Here is a 25,672-nt window from a genome sequence, read left to right on the forward strand (position 1 = left end):
CATACTCTATCATTCTGTCTACTCTGTTACTACCGCGCGCATCGCAGCGCAGTCACGAACGTGCCACGTCTTGTCTTACCTAAATAAATTGAAAATGACCTCGTGCGTGTTTCGAAAATGTACCAATTATGACTCGAAAGTAAACAAAACACATGGAATCTCATACCACAGTCCACATGTCTTGATTATTTTCATTTTTAATTATTTTTTTAATAATCTAAAAAAAATCGAATTTTCGTCATAGCTCAGGCGAAGAAAGAGACAGCGATACGATTCGACGTTTAAAAATAGAACTGTCTCTTTTATGTAAGTAAATGGTTTTTCGCATCTTTTGTTTCACTTATCTATCAAATTCGTCAATGCGTGCACTTTTGAATTTGAAAATTGTACGGAAGAGATTTAAGCCGAAAATAGTATGGACGTAACATATCTGTTTAAGTAGAATATCATTGATTATGTCAAAAACAATGGTCAAAAATCTATATATTATTAATACGTGAGAGAAAAACTTTGTAACCCTTTTTAAGAAAAATGGGGAAATGTAGGTGCATGAAATTTCGCACAGTTATAGTTTTTATGGTGAAGGAGTGCATCGAGCTAATATTATTTTAAAATTATGCTTTTATCATATATATTTTTAACAAATAAAACGTTACACACACTACGACACTACTACTAGGAAAAATGACAGATTTTTGAGTGACAAGCCCACAGATTACTAGTATATATTTGGACAAGCCTATACATACGAATTATATAACTCTTTTATTTATGATTGAAGTCTGTCGGCAACAAGTTGACAAATTGAAAATGGATTATGGTTTTTTTGTATTTTATTTTAGATACTATTAGACAATGCTTAAACGGCCAGTCTGAGATCAGCTGAGTCCCAGAGACAAGAATTGAAAAAAACTATGATGAAGTTAATATTATTTACAAAATATAGGTAGCAGTCCTAATGTCGTTGCAAGTAAGGTCGAATTTCGACCATTGGGCGATCTCTAGTACGTTTAAATAACTGTTCATCTCTGACGCTGGCAACTCCTAAATGGGGAGGCTTACGCCAAAAGGAGAAGTAGTATATAAAAATAAAGAAGAAGAAGAAGAAGAATTCTATGCAAAATTTTTCGAATTTTTCAAACACAAATTTACTTAAAAATGATAGTCAGTAAAAAAAAATACAAGACATAATTAGTCAAAATCAACGTCTTTAAAACTTTATCTAGGCCATCTAGGCATAGGAGTTAGCAGTGATAGCACACTTGATATTGACGCTGTGTTATGAACTTTGGTCTTGGTTAGGTACCTACTCGTTTTGAAACCACATTTATCAAAAACACAATGCTTCGACGCCTATATCACTGTTCCTGCGTTCAATATAGCAGCAAGAAGCAGGGCTTGAAACTTGCGAAAATGCTAAATCCAAAGCATAAAAAGTATGAACAGTACTGCTGCATGCTGCTTATGTAAACATTTTTTGTACTTTTTGTAATGTTTACCTTTGTATTTACAGACAATTTTATCCAGTGCATTCTATTGAATCAAATGCTATGCCTAGCATAAAAAGCCTGACCAAGACAGAGAAAGAACCTGGCAAGCGCGGCATCAGAAGAATGGCTATGTTGAATAAGCTTTTTATGAAAAATGTAACGGACATAATGTCGACGGGCACTGTCTCTGTGAATATTGTAGGAAGAGGCATTGAAATATCAAAGGTAATAAGTATTTAACCCGTCAATCCCCAGGCAGCAGCCGGCAGCCGCATAACAATTGAAAATCTATTTTGTTTGGTATTATAACCAGTAAAGCTTAATAAATAATAGTCTTGAAATTGTTAAGTGTAATACTAAAGCTATGTACACAATAAATTAAAATTTATTGCTGGAAATAATATTATAAATTAAAATATTTAATTCAATGAGGTTAACTTTAAAGGTGGGGTAATTGTTTTTGTTAATACAACTGTTGAGTAAATATTTAAATTGACACTAAACATGTTTCATATCAATTTCAGGTCAAAGTAACTCCGGATTTCAAAAACGTAAATGTATTCTGGGTTTGCAAGGGAGATTCTACTGACGAGGAGACCCAAATACTGCTGAATTCTATTGCTGGTCCCCTTAGGCATGAACTGTCCACCTTACGGTTGATGGGCCAAGTGCCATATATTTCATTTCTGAAAGGTAAACATGGTTTTAACCATCTTCCAAATAGTATTACATATTATACAACTAGCTTTATTTGACACAGGAGATACAGTGGTGGGAATGTGTGGTGGGCCAAGCTTTATTTTATTTAAAAAAAAATGTTCAGCTGTGATGATGTGTTCAGAAAAAAATTGCTAAGAACCATAAAGTTAATATACTTAGTGGAATAGAGCAAAAATCTCAAACTGTCAAATGAAACCGAAATTGGTTTCATCTGTGTGTAAAAATATGTGTATGTATTCACTTACACAAGCACGATTGAACATGATTTCTATGAGATTAAATTGTCAACATGTGGCACATGCCGACTGGACATCAAAAAAAGAGTGCTGCTGTCATGTATCACACATCTCTTTTTACCATGCTGTGTTACTGATAGTGACATCTCTTTTGTTCAGGCCTTTGTTTCTCTATTCCGCTAGGTATATTAACTTTATGGGCCATACCCACTGACATCTTGTATAATGGAGGTCAGTGGCCATAGCCCATTAACTTTTTAACTCACCTAAAAATATTCTTTCATCAATTGTCAATGTGGCGATAAGTGCCAACTGGACGTCAAAAAACAGTTCGGCTATCATGTACCACAGGTTTCTTTTTACCACGTAGTGTAACTGATAGTGACACCTCTCTTGCTCAGGCCTTCGTTTCTCTATTTATTTATTTATTCAAAAGATACACCAACAACATATTGTGACAACATACAAAACTTAAAGCTAATACAATTTTGTTTTATACTAACACAATAGTTAATTACAGGCGTATGCAACTGTTTGAGAGGTATTTGCTCCTTACATTAAAAATAAGTTTAGTTGAAATGTGTCATAAGAAATGCCTGACTGACTATATTTTATATAATTACTATAGACGAACTTACATTTTTTACATTAATTAGAAGAATTACTAATATTTAATTTTATTTCATTACAATTAAGAAAAAAAAAACAATACAAATAAATATTAAATAATTTAAATTTTTGTCAGAATATCTACTCTACAAGTTTAGTAACAATATGTCATAGGTAAAGACTAATTTATACATTAGCAATAATAAAATAATATAATTACTTTTGTCAGAATAATTATTACAAGTAAAGAGATGTCGTAGGTAAAAACAAAATACATTAGTCATTAGCAATAATATTAATACAATTAAATTTATGTCACAACAATTACAAGCGAGATGTCATAGGTAAAAACAAGATACATTTAGCAATAATAATAAAAATATACATGTCAAAGTCAAAGTCATAGTATCAATTTTTATATTCTTAAGTCTAAACAATATCGTATAACCTTTTCTTGAAATTGACAAGAGAGTCGCGGAAGATGTCGATGTCGTGATGGGCTAGTTTATTGTAAGAGTCTAAGAGTCGGTTCATAGTAGAGTATTTTCCCAGGTTCATTTTAGCAGAACTGGTTATAAATGTTTTTGTGGGGTGCCTGGGAACACATCGGGGTACGTATAAGTTGACGAGACCTAGTAAATTTGTTGAGTCCAGTGTACTGTTGACAATTTTGTGGAGAACACAGAGATCAGCAATCAGTCTACGCTGCTCTAGGGAGTGGATTTTGCAATATTTAATCCGTCTGTCATAGTTAGCTCTGTATGGGCAAGATTTGTCTTTGTAGGAAAGGTATCGTGTGAAAGATTTTTGAACTCGCTCTAGTCTTTGGCGTTTCATAATGAGGATTCCAAACCACCGATGCATATTCAAGTGTAGAGCGTACTAGGGCGTTGTATATTGTAATAATGCAGTCTGGGTTTTTAAATTCCTTGGTGTTTCGTTTGATAAATCCTAACAGTGACCATGATTTAGCAAGGACTTGGTTTTGGTGTTCGAGGAATGACAATTTGCTATCGAGCATGACGCCCAAATCTCTAATTACTGAAGTTTCTTGAAGCTGCTGACCGTCGATAGAGTAAAAAGTGTTAAGTTTAATTCTTTTGCGGGAAAATTTTATATGAGCACATTTGAGAATATTGAGGGACATTTTTTCTGTATAGAGTCGAGATCTTTTTGCAATAGGGCGCTGTCGCGCATCATCGGCGAACAAGGAGCATTTACTGAAACGAATTTTTTAAGTGATATCGTTAATAAAGACCGGGAAGAGTATTGGGCCAAGGTGCGAGCCTTGAGGCACTCCTGACGTAGCGAAAAAAGGTTCAGAGGAATAGCCATTCACCGTAACCGTTAAAACTCGTTTTTCTAGGTAGAATCTGAACCAGGAGAGTAAAGGATCGTGAATGCCGTATGCTTGTAATTTTTCTATTAGTGTTTTGTGGTCTACCCTGTCGAAAGCACTGCTGAAGTCTGTGTATATCGCATCAACTTCCTGTTGGCTATCTACACTTTGTATTATGTCGTATAAGTAACTTAGTAAGTTTGTAACTGTAGACCGTCCTTGGCAAAAACCGTATTGATCTTTGGTGATTATACCCTTGAAGTAGCGAGTAAGAGTAGGGCATATCAGACTCTCAAATACCTTCGCTAGCACACAGAGCATTGATATAGGTCGATAATTACATACGCTGTGTCTAGAGCCCTTTTTATGTATTGGGAATATATTTGCCGAATTTCATGTGTTGGGGAAAGTTGAGGTTTCTAAAGATTTATTAAATATAATCTTCAGGGGTAGCGTAAGGTATTTATACGTTTTTTCAATAAAGATGGGTGGGATTCTGTCAGGCCCGGCGCCTTTACTAGCGTCGAGTCTTTTTAGGGTTTTGCATATTTCTCGTTCAGAAATGCATAGTAAAGAAAGACAGGTCTGTGGGTAATTTTTTGTCGTAATTGATACGGTACTCTGGTTAGGAGTTGGCTCTAAATATAGAGCAGAGAATTGTTTAGCGAACAAGTTACTTATATCTCTACCTGATTTAGCCACATTATCATTAAGAGTCATTTCAGAGGGAATTGAGGACAGCGATGCTCGTCTCTCTTTCATATAGGCCCAGAACTTCTTCGGTTCACGTTGAATATCATATTCCGTATTAGATATGTATTCTAAGTAGCAACTTTTCATAAGAGCCTCAACCCTAGATCTAGCCATTTTGAATTCGATCTTGTCTCTGGGATTATTTCGTGCTTTTAGACGTCTCCTTATTTTTTCTTTCTCCGTGATCAGCCTAATTAAATTATATGTAAACCAAATCGGATATTTCCTATTTTTTGGCTGGACTTTAGGAATGCATGTATCAATAATATTTTTTATAATTAGATAGAAAGCAGAAATCATGTCGTTCACGTCATTGTATTTTTGTAACTCGAGACTCCAGTCTATAAGCCGGAGCTTAGCGTTAACAAGATTGTAGTCCGCTTTTCTAAAGTTATGGGTAGCGAAGGTTTTGTTGCATAGTGGTTTTTCTGAATCGAACGAGAGTTCGATGTCTAACGGAGGGTGGTGTGGGTCCAATTTGCTTAATGGTTCACAGGATTTTTTTACTGTAATATTAGAGGCATTAGATAACACCAAATCTAGGATGCGCCCACTGTGGTTGGTTATACTGTTATATTGTACGAGATTATTTAGAGACCTAAAATCTATTAGTGAGAAACCCAGCGTACAATTGTAGTTATTCGGAGTAGTTTGTGACGTGTTGTAATGTGTTGTGGTATTGTCTAATGTCCAGTTTATAAAACCCAAGTTGAAGTCTCCGAGTAATAAGAAATCACCCTGATAAGACTGTACAGTATTGCTAATGTTATCTAGGTATATTGATTTTATGCTAAGAACACAAAGAGAAAAGTTATTCATTGACCGGACCTACATAATTTAGTGTGCTTGACATACAAGCACGCTTGAGTGCTGATACTTCATGACCATTGACATTTTTAGTATAACCAGACCAAATCAATAACCCAGGTCTGCCATCTGCTTATAACAATTGCCTGATATAATAGGGATGATGACAAGGTCAAAGATTAGCAGATTTTTTAAGTTAAATAAAGATATAATGGTAAAAAATAAGTATTTTCAAATTTTCAGCTTAAAAACTTTTGTTTTTTTTTTGCTATGAGCCTTCAAAGTTAGAAAGATCAGTCGAATTTTATACAAAAAATGTATTTATACTAGCTGTTGCCCGCGACTTCGTCCGCGTGGACTTCAGTTTATAGCGTCAACAAAATTGTTGTCTTTAAAAGCTTTTTAAAACCCTAGTACCCCTTAAATCAAAATACCCAAAAACAACTGTGCAGTGTGCACACTGCACATAATATTTCATTATTTTAAATTAAACTCTATTTATGCCAAATTTTAAAGCTTGTTTACCCCCATTACACAACTTTACCCATAAACTATAATAATTTATCATTAATAGGTTTAAGTAGAGTAAGTACTTTATCTATGCAGTACTGAGTAGTGACTTATCAATTATCATAAAAGCTTGTAAAACAATCTAAAGAATCGAAATATGTAACTTGAGATGGTACCACCTCTTATAGGAAACATGCTAGAGCAAGCGATAGCGCGATCTAGACGACTCTTAGCGCCATCTGTTATGAATTTTTGGAACTAACTTAATTTGAACAAATTTACGCATTTTCTTATCTTTACATAGATAAACAAGAAGCACTCCTTGTTGACATTGATCGTCGGTTGATGGAGGCGGACTACGGAGAAGACTACACACCGACAGAACTGGGGCACTTGTTGAAGGCAGATTTTGTTTTGAACACAAAACTATCACCTGAAGTGAAGGTATGTTATAGGCCACACACATTTTAAGATTGCCATGTAACTATAAGGGATTTGTAGAATACCTATAATATATATGTATATATTTTTATGAGATAAAAGGGGAAAAAAGCAAACGGGAGGGTAGGGAAGGGAATAGGGTAGGGGATTGGGCCTCCGGTAAACTCACTCGGCGAAACACAGCGCATGCGCTGTTTCACGCCGGTTTTCTGTGAGAACGTGGTATTTCTCCGGTCGAGCCGGCCCATTCGTGCCGAAGCATGGCTCTCCTACGTCATTTCATTTCATAATGTACCACGTAATATTGCATGGTACATTATGGCATGGTAGTCTTCGATCACTAATATACAAGATACACAGTCCGCGGCAAAAAACGACCTCACTAAAAGAGCACCAAACGCAACATTCTGGTGGACTTTCGATTTAGTAGTACTCGAACGCTCCGCTGGGAAACATGTCCCAGTGCTCGTTCAACAATTGTAAAAATCATACGTTCAAAACGCAAAAAAAGGATGGAATTTCATATTTCCGGTAAGTATTAATTTGATCCTAATATATTTCATACAATTGTATTATAAATATTGGTATGTCGTTAAGAAATCAACAAAAAACAGTTTTAAAATTAAGTTGTAAATAAATCAACACGAGGTGTAAACCATCTCAATTGCGAATACTCATACTAAAGGTACTTATCGTAGTTTATCATGCCCACTTGAAATGTTCGGGTTATACACTGTGTTTCTGTTCCATTTGGTAGAATCGCTATTCATTATTATTTATTTTATTGAGGAATATATTTTTTTTAGGTTTCCTCGAGATCCAGTTAGATGTGGAGATTGAATATCAGTTATAGCACGGCAAAGATGCGAACAATTTTTCGAGCAGACTTTAGCGAGCGTTGTATGTTCTAAGCATTTATATTCAATGTATACACGTATATTTTAGTTAACTATAAGATTAAACATATTAGAACAACATAATATTACAAGTAAAAATAATTACTCCACACTTTATACATTAAACTTTGGAAAAATTAAAAATGGACTATTAAAATTATTACAATCAACAAAAAAAATGTTGAACAGTTCGACTCCGCTCATACTTCACTTCACCTTGTTCCAGCGGCGAAGTGCGGCCGTAAAGTTATTGAAGTGCTTTTTTGGAATTGTAATAATTTAAACTTTAAGACATACGCGGAAGGTTGAATTTAGTTTGAAGCGTGCGTCATTCGTAAAAATTTATTGCTTTGTAAACACACATTGTACATTGTTTTATAAAAAGATCTTTAATAACTATTATTGAGGTTGATTTTAGATAAATTTATACTTTTTTAAACACTTTTACTCGGCGACATATTTTCGAGAGGTTTTGTATGGGACTGTGTATCTTGCATATTAGTGATCGAAGATGGTAGTGTATATCACTGCCACTCTATGTACTTACGTAATCTGTAGGGCATGTATGGACTCTGCCGCCACTGGGCCCCTGGCCTATAACGGCCTATTGATAAATCTGAGGCTGGTGTATATTCTCATTGTTAATCTTCTTCAATATTCCTCCTGATTCCTCACCTTTCCAAAAAACAAAATCATAGAAAATCATCATCATCATGGTAGGCACCCTAGACCCGACGTTCGGAAATTTTTTGTAAAGAAATTACTCTGATTAAAAATTATTTTGATTTTATCAAAATCACTAGGTAGCTATTGTTAAGTTTCATTCTTTGAAACAATATGAGATAAAACTACTTTCCTGTTTTATTTTACAGGCTAAAATCAAGCAACTGGAAGACCAAGAACCGATAGAAGAAAAACCTATACCCGAAATTACTCACAATGTCTACGGTTTGGAGCATGAAAAGATCATGAACAGACTTCTAGCGGCTAGGAAGAAGACCAAGGATGCTTGGACTAATTTGACAGCTGCTGATTCTAATGTGATATCCTACACCAGGACTCTGGACAGTAAGAAGCAGGATATAGATACAGGGAAGCAGAAGAGAGAACTAGCAGAGTTTTTATTGAAAAGACAGGTAAGAAAAAGTTGAGCCACGCGCGACACCGAAATTGAAATTTTGACATACATATTTACTTACATATTATGTAATTAGGTGTCAGCAAAGCGCCGACATAGTAAAAGGAGGGGAAATAAGTTATCTTCATACAAAGGCACCGCGCGCGGCTTGTATGTGTGCAACATAGTATCAATGCGTTGCCACGTACGGCACACAACAAAATCTCGGCGGTACCAGCCTCTAAAACTGGCCGAGATTTTCTTGTGTGCCGTACGTGGCGACTGGCGACGCATGGATACTATTGATATATGGCGGTGGTGAGGCTTGGGTGTGATTTATTTCATCTGGATGCATTTAAAATTGAAACAATGGGGGCGCTAAAACATAATATTGTTCTCAAAGTGGGCAGTGGACAAAAATAGTTTGTTAACCGCTGATCTATATGTTGCTGGAACTCAAAGTAGCTCCGTTCCAGATTTCTTTTAAATCGGTTCAGCGGTTCAAAGCGTGTATATCACAAGCATCAACCATAGTTTAATTTTATTTTTAGAAAACCAGGGTGGCCACTTTTGGCGTTACATGGCGTTACCGAGAATTCCCTAAAAAATAACGTTTTGAATAATTTTATACACTTACCCAAGCATGATTGAACATGAATTCAATGAGATTAAATTGTCAACGTGCCGATAAGTGCCAACTGGACGTCAAAAAAAGAGTTCTGCTGTCATGTATCACACGTCTCTTTTTACCACGCAGTGTTACTGATAGTGACATCTCTCTTGCTCAGGCCTTTGTTTCTCTATGAGTCTATTCCGCTAGGTAATACCTAGCGGAATAGACTCATAGAGCATAAAGTTTAAGGCATAAAGTTAATATACCTAGTAGGTATATTAACTTTATGCCTTAAAAAACATTAAGAGGTAACAGACAGACAGATACACTTTCCCATTAATAATATTAGTAGGGATGAGTTTCTTTAAAGTTTTCGACATTGACTCATCACTATAGTCTGTCAAGAAAGTCATGACTCATGATAGGCGGGAATTTTTTTAAATGAAATAAAAAATATGAGAACTTTATTAATTCGAGATAAAAATGTGCAAGGTGACAATATTTAAAATGTAATAAGCGTTCTCTGTGAAAATACAAAGAAAAAATACACCATAAAAACGTGATTACGTTTAGAAAAATTTCCCGCCTGTCATGACTTTCTTGACGGACTATACTTAATTCTTTCGCGCTATTTATATTAATTTAATAATATAGTATGTTGCAGTCGCACAAATATGTAAACACTAAACGCCTTAGTATATTTTTTGTGTGTGAGTGTGCATATATATGTCGTAGGATGATTTGATAAATCGAATTTTCGCGAAAATTCTAGGGTTTTCGCGAAAACACGGATAACTAGATAATGTTGATTACATTTTTCAATCTCACTGACAAAAGTTAGTGTTTTCGCGAAAATGCGAGTCGCCTTAGTACGATTGCGAAACGAATCGTTAGTTATTATCGAAAAAAATCACTGATTGGTCGGTTTAAGCGCCTCAGAACAACATCTTCTCTGATTGGTTGAAGATTTGACGTTTTAAATGTCAATTCATTGTCACGCGTTGTTTTGTTTGTGGTTATTTTTGTAAGCGAGCTAGCAGTTTTTGATATTTAATGTGTTTAAAATTGCAGTTGGACTTGAAAATAAGTGCGAAAAGTTATCTAAAAGTTTGTCTGTAAATACAAAATGACTGATACATGTGAAATTAGTGCTGAAAGTTTAACAGAACCAGAAACTAATTCTGAGGTTATGTCCTTTATAATTCTATGGTGTATTACCTCAAAGATACATAGGAAAAGATAGTAACCAATCAGAATAAGAGTTGGCCAGTAAGCAAAAATCAAGCCAATCAGCGTTAAGAATGTGCAATGTTACTAAGGCAACTCGCGTTTTCCCAAAAAACCTAATTTTTTTAAGGATAATTGAAAAATATTATCACCATTATCTAATTATCCGTGTTTTCGAAAAATCCCTAGAATTTTCGCGGAAATTCGATTTATCAAATACTCCTACGACATATATACTCAGTAATAATTCTTTATAAGTATTACTTGGCTTGCTACAAACAAACATTGACTTCATTTTGTGTCATTGCAAAGCTTTAATTATTGTTTACTGCATTAATTATCATCACAACAACCTTATTTATTACATTGTAAGAACATAACTTCTTATCTTTAAAGATAAAATAATAACTCAAAAGACTTTCTTAGCAATGCAATGGTACAAAATTTTTGAATACCACCCATTGTATTACTATGACTAATAGTAGAGCAAGCTGATAAGAATTTTTAACAATTCGAGTATCATTTTTTCTGAATGAGTAATAAATATGAACAACTAGATGTCCCGCGCGGCGTAAATTAGGAATTTTATAGAAACCGTACATTTTCCCATAAAAAATATTCCCCCCGTTTTTCCCACATTTTCCTGAGTTTCTTCGGTCGTATTAGTCTAAGCGTGATAATATAATATAATATAATATAGCCTATAGTCTTACTCGATAAATGATCTATCTAACACTGAGATAAGTTTTTAAATCGGACCTGTAGTTCCTGAGATTGACGCGTTCAAGCAAACATACTCTTCAGGTTTATAATATTAGGTAGGTATAGATTTTTTTTTAAATTATCGCTTGACAAACTCGAGTCTCGTTCTAAAAGACTATGAAATGGTATAATATGGTAGTGATGATGATGATGATGATGATGAATGTAATTTGCATAGTAGCATATGCTTTCTGTTCTTAAAACAACGCCGAAACTCCCAAACTTGTATCTATAAAGAATCAGGAGTTCTCTCAGCACCTTCCGAACCACGGTATACCAGGTATTCTCGGTGCAAAATCTTACTTGTTGGTAGCATATGCTAAGAATACTTCTCACGAAACCGAAGTCACCACATGTTTCCCTATAAGTTTTGAAGAGTTCCCTTGATTACTTATGGATCCTTCATCAGATCACCACTTTTGTGAATATAATACCAAATTGGGATAATACCCTATATACCAAAAAAAAATTTTTGAAAATCGGTTAACAAACGGCGGAGTAATCGTTGAATATAAGAAAACGAACATAACACCTCCCCCATTTTGAAAGTCGATTAAAATTGTAGCCTATGTGTTATTCTGATGTATAGGCTATATTATTGTAAAGTTTCATTAAAATCCGTTCAGTAGTTTTTGCGTGAAAGAGTAACAAACATCCATACATCCACACATCCATACATCCAAACAAACTTTCGCCTTTATAATATTAGTAGGATTAGCAGCTAATCCTATGATTAGATTTATGTTAAGTAAGTATACATTTTCTTTGAAATATATTATCTATAATAATTACCCAACTGTGATAGGTGGGTTATGTTTTTCAACTGAATGTATTCTACTACTATTATAAATGCGAAAGTCAGTTTGTTTGTTACCTTTTCACGCCCAAACCGCTGAACCGATTTTGGTGAAATTTGGTATGGAGATACTTTGAGTCCCGGGAGAGGACATAGGATACTTTTTATCTCGGAAAAATGTAGAGTTCCCGCGCGATAAACGAATTTTGACGCAAGGAGCTCATCTAGTAGAAAATAAACGCGGAAAATTGTTATTAATCTTTGAGGACTTCCGAAATAACAGCAATTGACGCGGCTGATGTCGCGGGCAACACCTTTTTTTCATGGGGAAATATGCTTTGCACATGTGCATGGTGGATTGGGGACATCGGCCGGGCTATGTGGGGTACTCCCTGTAGGATCTACCCACTAAAATCCCATGGTGCGCCACTCCCCACTTAGACTGGCCATAGACGGATCGCAAGGTGCAGTCGGGACCGTTGTTGCTCCATGCTCAAGAACTGCTCGAGCGGTCCGTGTATTGCGGATATGAATTTAGTATGAAAACTGCAGATCGCCGTGCGGCAACCGCATCTTGCAGTCGGAGTGCAAGACGCGGTCCGTCTATGGCCGGCCTTAGGCAACACCTAGTAGCAAAAAAAGTAGCAATACCAGTTCGTGTCTATAATTAAGTCACATTTGTTTCAGATCGAGCAAAAAAAATTGGCGAAAGCGTCGCGCGATCGTCTCACCACAGTACAGGCGATATACCAAGACGAAAAAGACGCAGAAGAAGACATAATATACGAAGACGATTACGAAGAAGAAGATATACCCTTCTACGAACACGATATGAGAAACGAAAAGATTTAGAAAAATAGTATAGGTGATATAAACTTGAATTGAAAATACTACTAGAACACTGAACAAGTTTGAAAATCTACAAGTAGGTAAATAGTCAGTTTATATGTTAAAGCTCGGTGAAAATATCTGCGGTGCTAAAATGGTCGCTTTGGAGAATCATATAATTAATCATAATATGATTAATTTTTAAACTCCACTTTGCGTGCAATTCATATAGTGATTCACTTAGATTAATGATTGGTCCCGCAAGTGGCGCTCGCGCGCGGAAGCCAATCATTAATCGAAGCGAATCACTTTTAAACTCCACTTTGCGTGCAATTCATATAGTAATTCGCTTACATCAATGATTGCTCTCGCGCGGCGCTCGCGCGCGGCGGCCAATCATTAATCGAAGCGGATCACTATATGAATTGCACGCAAAGTGGAGTTTAAAAATGAATCATATTATGATTCAATATATGATTCTCCAAAGCGACCATTTTAGCCCCGCAGTAGACTTGATTTGATGACGCTCGCGCCATAATCAATCAATCGTCTACAGATGTTTTGATCGGATTGTATGATAATACATTTCGATCAAAACATCTGTAGACTCATTCATCACTCTCATTGAATTTGAGTCATATCCGATTCAATTTCCCTGGAAAAGGAAATTCAAAATTGAATCATAGGCAGTCGACGGACCTTCGTAATTTAGTTGGACTATAGGTTTAGCCGACAGATCACGACTTGACGTAACCTGACTAAATTATGAAGGTCCACTGTCTGTACAACATTTTTTCTGATTTTTAGTACATAAGTATACCAATAATGTAAACAATTTGCCAAAGTTTGAAAAACTATGGTAGGTATGTTGATTGAGTAGTTGTATATTTGTAAATAAATAATGTTTTAATCATATCTATTGTATTTATTCAGTATCCTTGATTATACTAGTAGTATAAATGAAGTAGAGTAGTGATTAGTAATCTGTAGCTTTATATCGTATGAGTGAGTGGATTGTGGTGCAACGTAAGTATAAGCACTGAGTTGTAAAACTAGTAAAGTATTGAGGCAGACTGCCGCCCCTCTAGGAGTAAATGATAACTCGACTGTTAGATCAGAAGTGCGTTTTATTCAGAAAACTTACAGCCATAATATAAACAAAAATTTACAGAGTAAAAAGAGACGATACATATTTACACGATAGAGACAAAACATAAACAAAACGACAGAGATAAAAATCGAGACGGAACATATTGTGACGTGTGTGGTGTGAGACAGCATATATTACGATGAGAGGGAAGATATGAGATTGATTGAACCTTACTATCTTCCTAACTATTGCAGAGACTTCTATTTAAACTGGGGACCTATAATTGTATGTCACACAAAGTATAAGTTTACATCTAGACGCTGCCAGACGCTGAATTTTAAGATAGGATACAAAATTGTTTAAAGCACAGCGCTGCGTGGCGCGGCGCGCAATTTCATTCAAATCTTCTTGTCTAGTAAATAGAGTTCAATTTTTAATCAAATTAAAACTCGATGACGCCCGCAACTCCGTTGCGCCAAAATTAATTTATAGCGCGAGTACCATAGGTATATTTTTCCACTACAAAAGCTATTCTATGTCCTTTCCCGGGGCACCAAGTATCTGCAATTCTGCATACCTCATCAAAACCGATTCAGTGGCTCAGGCATGAAGAGGTAACAGACAGACAAACAAACACACTTTCGCATAATATAGATATTAAGTATGAATACAGTATGACAAAACCAGACCCTAAAGCTTATCGCACATATTTTATCAGCATTGTACGCGTCGGACGCACCGCATTACACGAAATGCGGCGCGTACGGTGCGGACGAATGTGCGAGGTTTCATACAACGTACAAACCTATTCTAAAATGCGGCGTATTCGACGTGGTATCTCTGATCGAGCCGGCCCAATCAAGGAAGAAATCTAGCTTTTGATTTCGGCGAATTCATTGTGTGACAAAGCACATCGGTCAAAGATTAACAAAGCAACTAGATGACTCATATTGAGTATTGACTATTGTTATGATTTATAATATAATGGCTCCAGTTAAAACAATACTATTAGCAGGTAGTAATGACTGGATGTAGTAAAGCGCGAAAAACAACATTTTCCTACTATGACTAATGGTATGGAGCTATTCTAAATATGTATAACATTAGCATAGAACATACTATTAAGTAAATACATAATCATAATAATATACAGTCTAAACTGGGATTTCCTAAACCCTAGGATTTCGTAGCGTATTTATTGGGGTTCCGCCGAAATATTATTTTCATTTTTAGGGTTCCGTACCCAAAGGGTGAAAAGTGAAAACGGGACCATATTACTAAGACTTCGATGTCTGTCTGTCCGTCTGGCTGTCTTCAGGCTGTATCTCAAGAACGCTATTGCTAGATTTCTGAAATTTTCACAGATTGTGTATATCTGTTGCCGCTATAACAACAAATACTAAAAATAAAACAAATTAAATATTTAAATTTTAATTATTATCCATACAACAAACTTTTTTTTTGCTATTTTTGCTCGTTATCAATAATGGCAATTTTAATAGGTAGGCACTTGAACGCACGATAAGGAACTTCGTTCCTTATCGTGCGTTACCTATTTTTGCTCTATAATGGTACTGAACCCTTCGTGTGCGAGTCCGACTCACACTTGGCCGATTTTTTTTTTTAGATTTAATGATACTTAACAGAATTATAAAGCAAAAAAAGTATGTCAGACATTTTTCTATTGTAGAAACTATTTGTATTCACTAGACTAGATGTACCGCGCGGCTTCGCCCGCGTAATTTAGGAATGTCACGGAAACCGTATATTTTTCCGCAAAAAAAAAAGAAACCTATGTCCTTTCACGTGGTCTATTCTTGATTCTTCATGTGTGCCAAATAACATAAAAATTGCTCCAGTACGTTCAAATAAGCCCTTTCAAATAATTTCCCCCGTTTTTTCCACACTTTCCTCTATTTCTTCGCTCTTATTAGTATTAGCGTGATAAAATATAGCCTATAGCCTTTCTCGATAAGCAGGATATCTAACACTGAAAGAAATTTTCAAATCGGACCAGTAGTTCCTGAGATTAGCACGTTCAAATTAGCCATTTCAAATAATTTCTCCCGTTTTTCCACACTTTCCTCTATTTCTTCGCTCCTATTAGTCTTAGCGCGATAAAATATAGCCTACAGCCTTCCTCAATAAATACACTGAAAGAATTTTTCAAATCGGACCGGTAGTTCGTGAGATTAGCGCGTTCAAACAAACAAACAAACTCTTCCCAGTTATAATATTAGTATAGATAACGCCTGCAACTCTGTTGCGTCTGTCGTACCTCGGAACTCAAAGTATCTCCAATCCAAATTTCAGCGAAATTGGTTCAGCAATTTATGCGTGAAGAGGTAACAGACACACTTTCGCACTTTTAAATTGGTATGGATATTAGATGAGGAATTTCATGTGACCAAAAAGAGTATCCTTATGCAAAGAATTTAGAGAAATTCTTACATGTCTACTGTCAGTAACATAAAGCCGATAACCGATAAACGACCACAAGATACTAGTGAAATCAACTTGATATCATCTATATATATTAATACGCGAGCGAAAAACTTTGGTTCCCTTTTGACGAAAAATGCGGAAACGTAGGTGATTGAAATTTTGCACAGTTATAGTTTATATGGTGAAGGAGAGCATCGAGCTAATATTATTTTAAAGTTATGCTTTTGTCAAAACTTTTTTAAACAAATAAAACATTACATACACTACAGTGGCGAAGGGTGAATATTTTCGGAAGGGAAGCCGGAGCAAAAAATCTACTTACCAAAACGCTCAGCACTGAATGTGTTCAACAATGTTCGAGTTTCAAGTTTGATAATGATGCCTTTGAAAAATGCCTTTTGAGTTAAGTTGTATGCGTGACGGCACTGTATGCGGTCATTCAAAACTAAGTTTGGAAAATGAAGTTTCCTTCGAAGTTCGACAGCAAATAATCTATCAGACAACAGTCTCAGCTGTACGAGTCACAATTAACAAATCACAATACAAATTAATTTAAATTCGCGTCACTGCACTCTTCTTAACGCTTAAACAAATAACATTCGACATTTAAACACAAAATAAATAAATTGTTTACAAACACTCATCCGCCATATTTTGACTCATAATAATTTTACTTCACGACTCATCTTTCTCGCTCGCACTTGTGCGTTGCTAATTAACCTTTCTCCGTAATAACTCGCCGGGTATCGGCTTATTTCCGAGTATATTCGCGCGTGCTAGAACGAGACAGAACAATACGATCAGTTCACAGGAATGAAAAGGAAAAACGATATTTCATAGTAAGCATCTGTGCTTACTATGAAATATCGTTGTATGAAGAAATAACCCGCTAATTTATCGGCTTCTATCGGAGATGCCTATATAAATTTGTAGGCGATTAATTATTAATTCAAACTATTTCAAGTGAGAGAAAAATTTATTCCATATAAAATTTTGTAGGCGTTTAGTGAATTATAAGTTTTTTAAGCATGTAAAATATATTTTATTAGATAAAAATGTATTTGGCCCATAGATTCGATTTTCCGAAAGGGAAGCCGACGGGAATCGGGTTATATGGACTCTTCGCCACTGATACACTACAATGTGCACACTACCATCTTTTTGAATGACAAGCCTATACAGGGTGTCAAAAGACCGCTTCCGATAACTTCGTGGGGTTATTATAGGGCATGAGATATATCCATTGGTGCAAGAAATTTTCATGTAATCGCCAGTTTTTAAAATAGTCAAAATTTTCAACACGCAATGTATAATGCGTGCAGTTAATGCGCGATAATATCGCCCGCCGCCGATGAATGAAACCCCGGGCCGAGCCGGCCCCCCCGCGCCGCCCGCGCCGAATACCGCGCGCGCGGCTCTGCGCTAGTCATGAGTTAAGACAAAACAGCTGATCGTGGTGTGCCCTATACCCTAGCCCGTAGGTACCTAGTGAATAAACCACCAATATTGTAATGATAAATTACAATAGTTTACACGATTTAACAAAATGTTACAATTTATTAATTACCGTTTCTCAGGTTTTTACTCAAAAATACTCAGTTTTTACTTCCGGCCAAAAAGGAAAAGAAATCATAATTCACATCCGATCATCATCCGATTTACACATCTGTAAAAATACATACACAGTTACCTACTGCACCTATCAATACCTATCAATGGAAAACATACGTGATAACATGTTCACTGACCTGTGATCAGCTGTCTGCTTTTATGAAATGCAGTTCGAACTGTGCTCCATGATCCATCTAACTCGATGTAGATTGCAGAGTTATTCAACACTTAACAAAAGTAATTACAGGAGACATTCCAATTCTTTAAACACTTTTTATTCCACTGTTTAAACCGCACTATCGTCTATCGACGACGATGTTCACCTGTTCCTTAAAGCATCGCACATTCATCGGACGTATCTTGTCACGGCCCGTTATTAATTACAAACATAAAAAAAATAGTTAATAATACACAAAACAAGCAATAATATGACAACATCTAAACGTAAAATTACAAAACTTAAACAAAAACGTCACAGTACCTACACCAGCACGGCGCGTGTTAGACAGCCGACTGAACAAAATTGAAGAAAAAACTTTGTAAAATAATAGGGATGTATCCCTGTGCAATGTGAATATTTTGAGTAATCGATAATTTTTTTATCGATAAATCGTATTAATTGTTTTACATACGAGTACGTATTGATTACTGTCAAACTAAAAATAAACAAATACCTACTCAATATTAAGAAAAGCGACAATAATTAAAAGTTATTTAATTAATTAGGTATTAAAGTATTTTAGACGCGCATAACGCGTACCACGGTATAACAATCACTTTATCACGGTAATGTAGGTATCGAATTTAAAAAAATGAGATGAGATCTACTAAATAATAGTTATAATTTTTATTATTTAATGGTAATTTAAATATCGACTAAATAGTATTGAATTTATAGGGTACAACACTTAGATTGTCCTTGAAATGGATTAGCGACACGTGCGTCGGGCACCTGCACAGCGGCGCGCTTTGTCGGCGCCGCGATCAAAGCAAGCCGCCGGTCGGTGTCCTTTGACTACTTCCGAAAGTCGATACACGACGAACATTATTTCAAAAATTAAAATAGATTTTTTAATTTAGTAGCCATTTGAGCATTGAGGTAATAGGTTGTTAGAGTTGTTAGGAGATAAGTTTGATTTTTTAACAATTACTTCAAGTATCAAAACGTGGTAGTATTGTGTAAAGTGTTAATAATTGATTATTATTTCAGTTGTAATAAAATACTTTGTGGTGTGATACATTTCGTTAACGAGAAGTTTTTTTTGACGTTCTTGGTAGTGACTGGTCTTATTGCTTGGTGTTAAGGACTATTTTCAAAATGCATAAAGAAGTAAGAACACTTGAACTCAACATTTTTCACGTAAGTTAATTGCCAGTTTTATGTATGAGGTTTTTTCGTGTATCATCTGTTATTTCGATTGATAAGTGACGATTGCGGATAAACAGTTCATCCGTATAGGTTTCGTTACTTACGATGAACTTTTTAACTAGTCTAATAATCTTAGAAGTTTGCCATACTGTCGTAAGTTGTTACACATGCACAGACAGTTACTTACAGTTTTCTACATGAGCTACCATTAAACTCTTAACACTGCAAGTAGCTTAGATGAGAGGTCAGAGGTCAGAGTTCTAAGTTCCACGTCATGGTGACCTTCATGGGTTTGAAATTGAAAAGACATACATTAGGGTTTCTGTGTGTTCTGTCGTAAGTCGTAACTCGTAGTGTATCGTCATTCGTCGCATACGACCTTTCGACTTAGCGTGCGTAGGGCGGAGCTAACAGCTGATTAACGCGGTCAACGTTCTCGGGTATGTACTCGGAACACGAGAACGTTGACCGCGCGCTTGCAAATGCTTATTGGGGTAAAAATAATAAAATTTAAAAAAATATTTTAAAATATTTTTCTATGTGGTTTATTATCATGTTTAAAGGGTTTTAATTATAAAAAAATAAAGAATAAAAAATTAAAAAAATAAAAAAAAATTTAAAAAAAAAATACATATTCGTAATCAGAAAATGTAGTATAATCATACCCCAAAATTATCGGAAGTGGTCTTATTACACCCTGTATACTTACATACGATTTATACTCTTTTGTTTATGGCTGAAGTCTGTTAAACTAAAAATGGATTGTTGTTTATTTATTAAATCGGAAATAGTCAATACTTTAAACGAGGAGCCAAAAGAAGAAGATAATTAAATTTAAGGTCGAATTTCGACCATTGGGCGATCTCTAATAAACTTAAATAGATGTATGTATAACCATGTTTTTGTTTGCTTTCAGGATAATCCGTGAAGACTCTCAGGATATCAGATACCCGATTGCGGTTTTTTCACCGTAAGCGTGTCTTGAGCGGTACGGTTAAACGGTGGATTGATAGATTTTACGCTTGTTGGTTGCAGGGATCAATCGCTTAAAGCTTTTCTTTTCTTTTCCACAGACCCCTTTTTTCTCAACTGTCCTTTCAATTTATACGGTACGCTTTTTCATTACACACCTTTCATGCTTAGTTTGCTTGACGAATTCTTAATAGATATCTTGCAGCATCATTATTCATTTCTCATCTTGTCTAAATACATAGCTTCGTATTGTTTTATAGTTTATGAAATTTTCTTTTATGCTTTTGACTGTGCCTAAAAGCTTTTGCTTCTGTACTACTTAATAATTGCTTACGCTTTTACCCAATTGTTTATAAATGATCTGTAATGTAATTTGTAATTTATTTTGCTTTGCCGTAATACAAAAATCAATCTACGACCCATCATCTATCACAAACAATATTCATGTTTTAGAGTTAAACATTAATCAAGTGAATAATTCGAGCGTCCAAAATATAATGGATTAAAAAATTAATTCGATACTAAACGCACAGATTTTTAATAATAAGTAAAAAATGGAACCCGTATACGAAACTGATTGTAACAATAATTCAATGAATGAACAATGGCCAGCATCAGGCGATGTGGGATCATTCGTACTCAAAAGTGCCTTAACGAATCATACCCATATCATATCCGAGGGTTAAATTATACGTTCTACACAGATTAGCTATCCTAATAGTTGGTTTAACAGGAATAAATAAATCTTCATATTATATGCAACGTTCATAGATCAACGTACGAATAAACGTTTTTTTTTAAATTGACCTAAACAAGATAATAATATCTCCACTATCTCCACGTTTTATTCTTTTTTTATGAGTTAAATATTCGTCCCAAAACCTAATTAAATTTCGATTTGATTGGATAAGCTCACTCAAAAGCTTTCTTGCTTTCTTAGCCCAGAGTTGCTTGTCACTTCCAAACATTACATATTTGAATCTAGATCTCATTGTTCTGTTAAAGTGGGCACTGAACATTTTATGCGAACAGAAGTCTCAGACACTTCTTAGCACATAATGCTCTAACGATGCATAATACAATTTAAAGTACCTACCTCTCGACGCTAAACCGATTTGGCTCCTAAGTGGATAGTATAATATTATCGTAACAACTGTGTAATCGCAAACCTGTTGTTATGATCAACAAGTTGAAGGAATTTCGTACGAAGCCCACAAGAATACAAAATTGAAAGCGATTTCTGGGCCTTTCCACGCCAGTAATACACTGAGCACATCATATTTTGTGCAAATATAGTATCGATTTCTACGTTATTGTGGCCACGCATCGAAGCCGCCGTTGCCAAGTCACGTACCGGGTATAATGGGGGGCGTCTAGAATTTTAGGCGTTCGGAGGAGCGTAATAGGTAGCGGCGACGAGTTTTTATATCGACCACGGAGTAATAAAGTTAATCCAGGTCCTGTGTAGTGCAGTATCGGGCGAGGGTCGGTGGCGCGGCGGCCACCTGTTCGCCGCCCCCCGCGCTCCGCCCCCCGCGCGCCTGCACCCCGCCCGGCACCCCGGCGGCCGGCTGCGCGCGCCAGTCCTTCCCTCCGCTCATTCGTTCCGCGACGCGTCGAATTGCCGGCCGGCCTCTCCCTCATTCGTATCGTGTCCGTTAACCGTACCGCTCGATAAATCAGTAACTCATATAAAATGACGGAAAGCACGGATACCCCGGCCGCCGCAGCGCCCGAGAAGACCCCGACTGAGAATGGAACCACAGACACGCCGCCGGAGGAAACTCCCGAGAAGGCCACCGAGGAAAAAGAAAAGGAGACTCCCCCGCCCAAGGAGATGCGAGCGGTCGTCCTCACAGGTTTCGGTGGTCTCAAAACGGTCAAAATTCTGAAGAAACCCGAACCCACAGTCGGTGAAGGTGAAGTCCTGATTCGCGTGAAAGCCTGGTGAGTGATCTACCCCCTTTTATTGATTTTCGCAATTACGTTTTAAACAGACAAAAAATCGATATAATTAGAGGGTATTGACATGTTATATTCTTATAGACGGGTGGGTGGTTTATAATTTGCGCAAAAATAGTAACCAGTTTTAAGATTATGTAGATTATCTAAACAATGGGTCGCCATATATTAATTAATATTCTATTTTAAATGTAATATTACAAAAATACTTCGCAAAATACTTTCTCTGATGATTTTACTACTTTCTACTTGTTGGATATTTCTCGAAGTCGGCTGGTGCGAGCCATATGCCGTGGTTTCACGTTCAAATCTTGAGTTGCCGGGCTCATTAACATCTGCATCTCCGAGTAGCACATAATAAATTCTGCACGCACACTTGCGCCTTTAGCCGGCATAATATGACGCTTTCGAACCCTAAGCGGATTTACACTCATCGATGCATCGGTATTGTCCTGACTTGAGCCTACTTAGGTATTGTGTTTAGTGTAGAACAATGCGATCGGCAATCGGTTTGCCAGAATTGTCACATACTCGTTCAGAGAATCGGACCTCATATTTAACTGTCGCATTTTCTCAAGCAAATAACTCATCCAGACGTCCTTACTTCTTTATGTTCACTTTATCGGTCGAGTGCTTTAGATAATGCATCAAGTCGACGGGCTACTTAAAAAGCAATCTTCACCCCCTCGTTGCGTTTATTGATTATGTTTATTTTGCAATCATCGAATCTCGTTGAGATCTAATATAGGAGTAAGATCATAGATACTGATCGTCGGCTTTTTATTGCTTACTCGTCGTTGAGTAGGAGTACTGGAGGTGCAAAAGGAACGTGCATCCGAACAAGCTAAATATAGCCCTCTTATCGTCGTACTATGTAAATGACCGCGGCATATTCGCACCAGCTGCCTCTATAATATGAGAATATTGTAAGAAACAGTTTGTCAGTATTTACTTACGTTACACAAACCTGCGCCTATATTTGATCACATCAAACGGAAATTATTGTGATCAAAAGCAAATTTTACATCAAGGGTGTAATTACATGACTTACGCCATAACTTTGCTGCCTGTTAAAGGGTTAATTTAGGAGCTGTCTTCATATTTTTGCTCTCCTTCGTCAATGCAAGGTAGGGAATTTCGAAAACACTCGTATCTATAGATTATGAACGTACCACTAAATAACAGGCTTACCACTGTAATTAATCCTAGTACTCTGTATCTGGATCCTGTTTTGTGAAAGTTATAAAAAACTCAAAAACATTCTAGACGAATTACCAAATCTGAGGTTGTAAAACTTGAAGAGGATTTTAACAAGTCATAAAAAATACTAATGCGTACTTTTCTGCTGTTAAAGTTTTATTAAATTTCTAACATAAAAAGTTACTTGCTTTTGTAAAGAATGACATTTTGATAAAACGAAAATAATTTAGTAGAATAATTATTAATGTAATTCGTGCAGTTTTGTCAAAACCTTAAATTTTGGAATAAATATCTGTAAGGATTATAAGACCGTCTTCGAGTCTAAAAATAACCCCAGTTCAAGGATACGTGGTGCAGTGTTTGAATGTTGAGTATAAACAAAACGGACATACCTTGGGCCTGGAATTCTTGCAAATGGTCTATTTCCTGTCTTTTATTTTCGATGATCAAGAAATAAATGTAGATATCTTTTACAAGTTATATTCATGTCATCGCGAAAAGTAATAATATTTCTAAAAGCGTTAAAATAATAAATGAAATTTCTCATAGTAGAACATAAATATATAAAAAGAATATTGTATATCTACATTCTACTCCTATCATAATAAAACGTGAACGTTGTTGAACAATATGCTTTGAAAGATTTGATGGACGAGCTAAACGATCGAAGGGATTTCAAAGCTCGCCTAAAAATTACCATTGTCTTACGGGGAAGTTCAAAAATAGTAACATAAACATTGAGTGTTGAAAGTCCAAACAATCGACCATTTCTACGATCGGGGGCTTCTATATAGGCCGTCATTAATATAATGATATGTAACAGTAAAATGAAATCCGAACCTATTACGTATAACGGATGCGAGGCAAGTCTGTGAGATGTTGAGGGATCAACGATGAATAACACCATTATATTCAATTAGGTCAAGACAGTGTCGGAATCTTCGAGAACATGGTACTCACGCCCTTGTGCCCGAGTGCCTTTCTTTTTACTTAATTATATCTCAACACGAATGTGGAGATGATCGTTTTTTGTCCAGTGTCGAGTGTAATTAGGCCCGTCTAAATCATGGGAGTATCTTGAGCCATAGTATAATATTATGATAATTGTAAGCTTAACTCGTTAATATAGTTTTAATTCCTCAATCAACACAAAAATATTTTTAAAACTATGGTTTGATTCAGTTAATTGTCAGAAAAAGGTAGCTTAAATTTAATTTAACCGTGTGTTTTTTTCTCATTTTATAGGGTACCATACCCAAAGGGTAAAAACGGGACCCTATTACTGAGACTTCGATGTCTGTCCGTATGTCTGTCTGTCTCCAGGCTGTATCTCAAGAACTGCTAAAGCTAGATTAGCAAATACTAAAAACAAAATAAAATTAATATTTAAGGGGGCTCCCATTTTTTTGGCCTTTTTTGCTCGTTATCAATAATGACAACAGGTAGGCACTTGAAATTTTCACAAACACCCTAATTATATATGTACTTTAATAATTGATAATAATATTAAAATAAAATAAAAATTTAAGGGGGGCTCCCATACGAAAAACACAATTGTTGGCCTATTTTTACTCTTTAACGGCACGGAACGCTTCGTAGTCTGACTCGCACTTGGCCGATTATAATATTTTAAGTTCGTCCACTACTACTACTATCAACTATCTCAACAGTCCTTTAATTTCTATGAAAAACCGGTGGCATGTTATCTTAGTTTGGATTCAGTCAGCTACAGAGTGCCATTAATTGCTCACATCCTTTACTTAGTTACTGTATCAATTTAAGACCTAAAAATAACATTGGCCCCTCGACAACTGACTCTCTATGGTATAAAGTGCAGTATTGTGCATTTTAATGGGCACCGAAGCCACATAAGATGGGA

General features: G+C 36.0%; 2 protein-coding genes across 4 annotated transcripts in view; both read left to right on the forward strand.

Moving 5' to 3' along the window:
- Positions 1-1,191: 1,191 nt before the first annotated feature.
- LOC121736980 lies at positions 1,192-13,176 on the forward strand. Its single transcript, XM_042128474.1, has 6 exons — positions 1,192-1,436; positions 1,514-1,715; positions 2,015-2,183; positions 6,769-6,908; positions 8,674-8,937; positions 13,004-13,176. The coding sequence occupies exons 1-6, from the start codon at positions 1,342-1,344 to the stop codon at positions 13,166-13,168; spliced, it is 1,035 nt and encodes a 344-aa protein (XP_041984408.1). The 5' UTR covers positions 1,192-1,341; the 3' UTR covers positions 13,169-13,176.
- Positions 13,177-22,210: 9,034 nt separating this feature from the next.
- LOC121736963 (synaptic vesicle membrane protein VAT-1 homolog-like) overlaps positions 22,211-25,672 on the forward strand; it is a 34,900-nt gene continuing 31,438 nt past the window's right edge. For 2 of the 3 annotated variants that reach the window (XM_042128442.1, XM_042128443.1), the window contains exon 1: positions 22,211-22,578. In XM_042128442.1, coding sequence (XP_041984376.1) covers positions 22,328-22,578 — 251 coding nt within the window. In that variant the 5' untranslated portion in view covers positions 22,211-22,327. The remainder of the gene's footprint in view (positions 22,579-25,672) is intronic. The other variant, XM_042128445.1, reaches the window with a different exon arrangement.

The sequence above is a fragment of the Aricia agestis genome, chromosome 20 (genome assembly GCF_905147365.1).
Source record: "Aricia agestis chromosome 20, ilAriAges1.1, whole genome shotgun sequence".
NCBI lineage: Eukaryota > Metazoa > Arthropoda > Insecta > Lepidoptera > Lycaenidae > Aricia > Aricia agestis.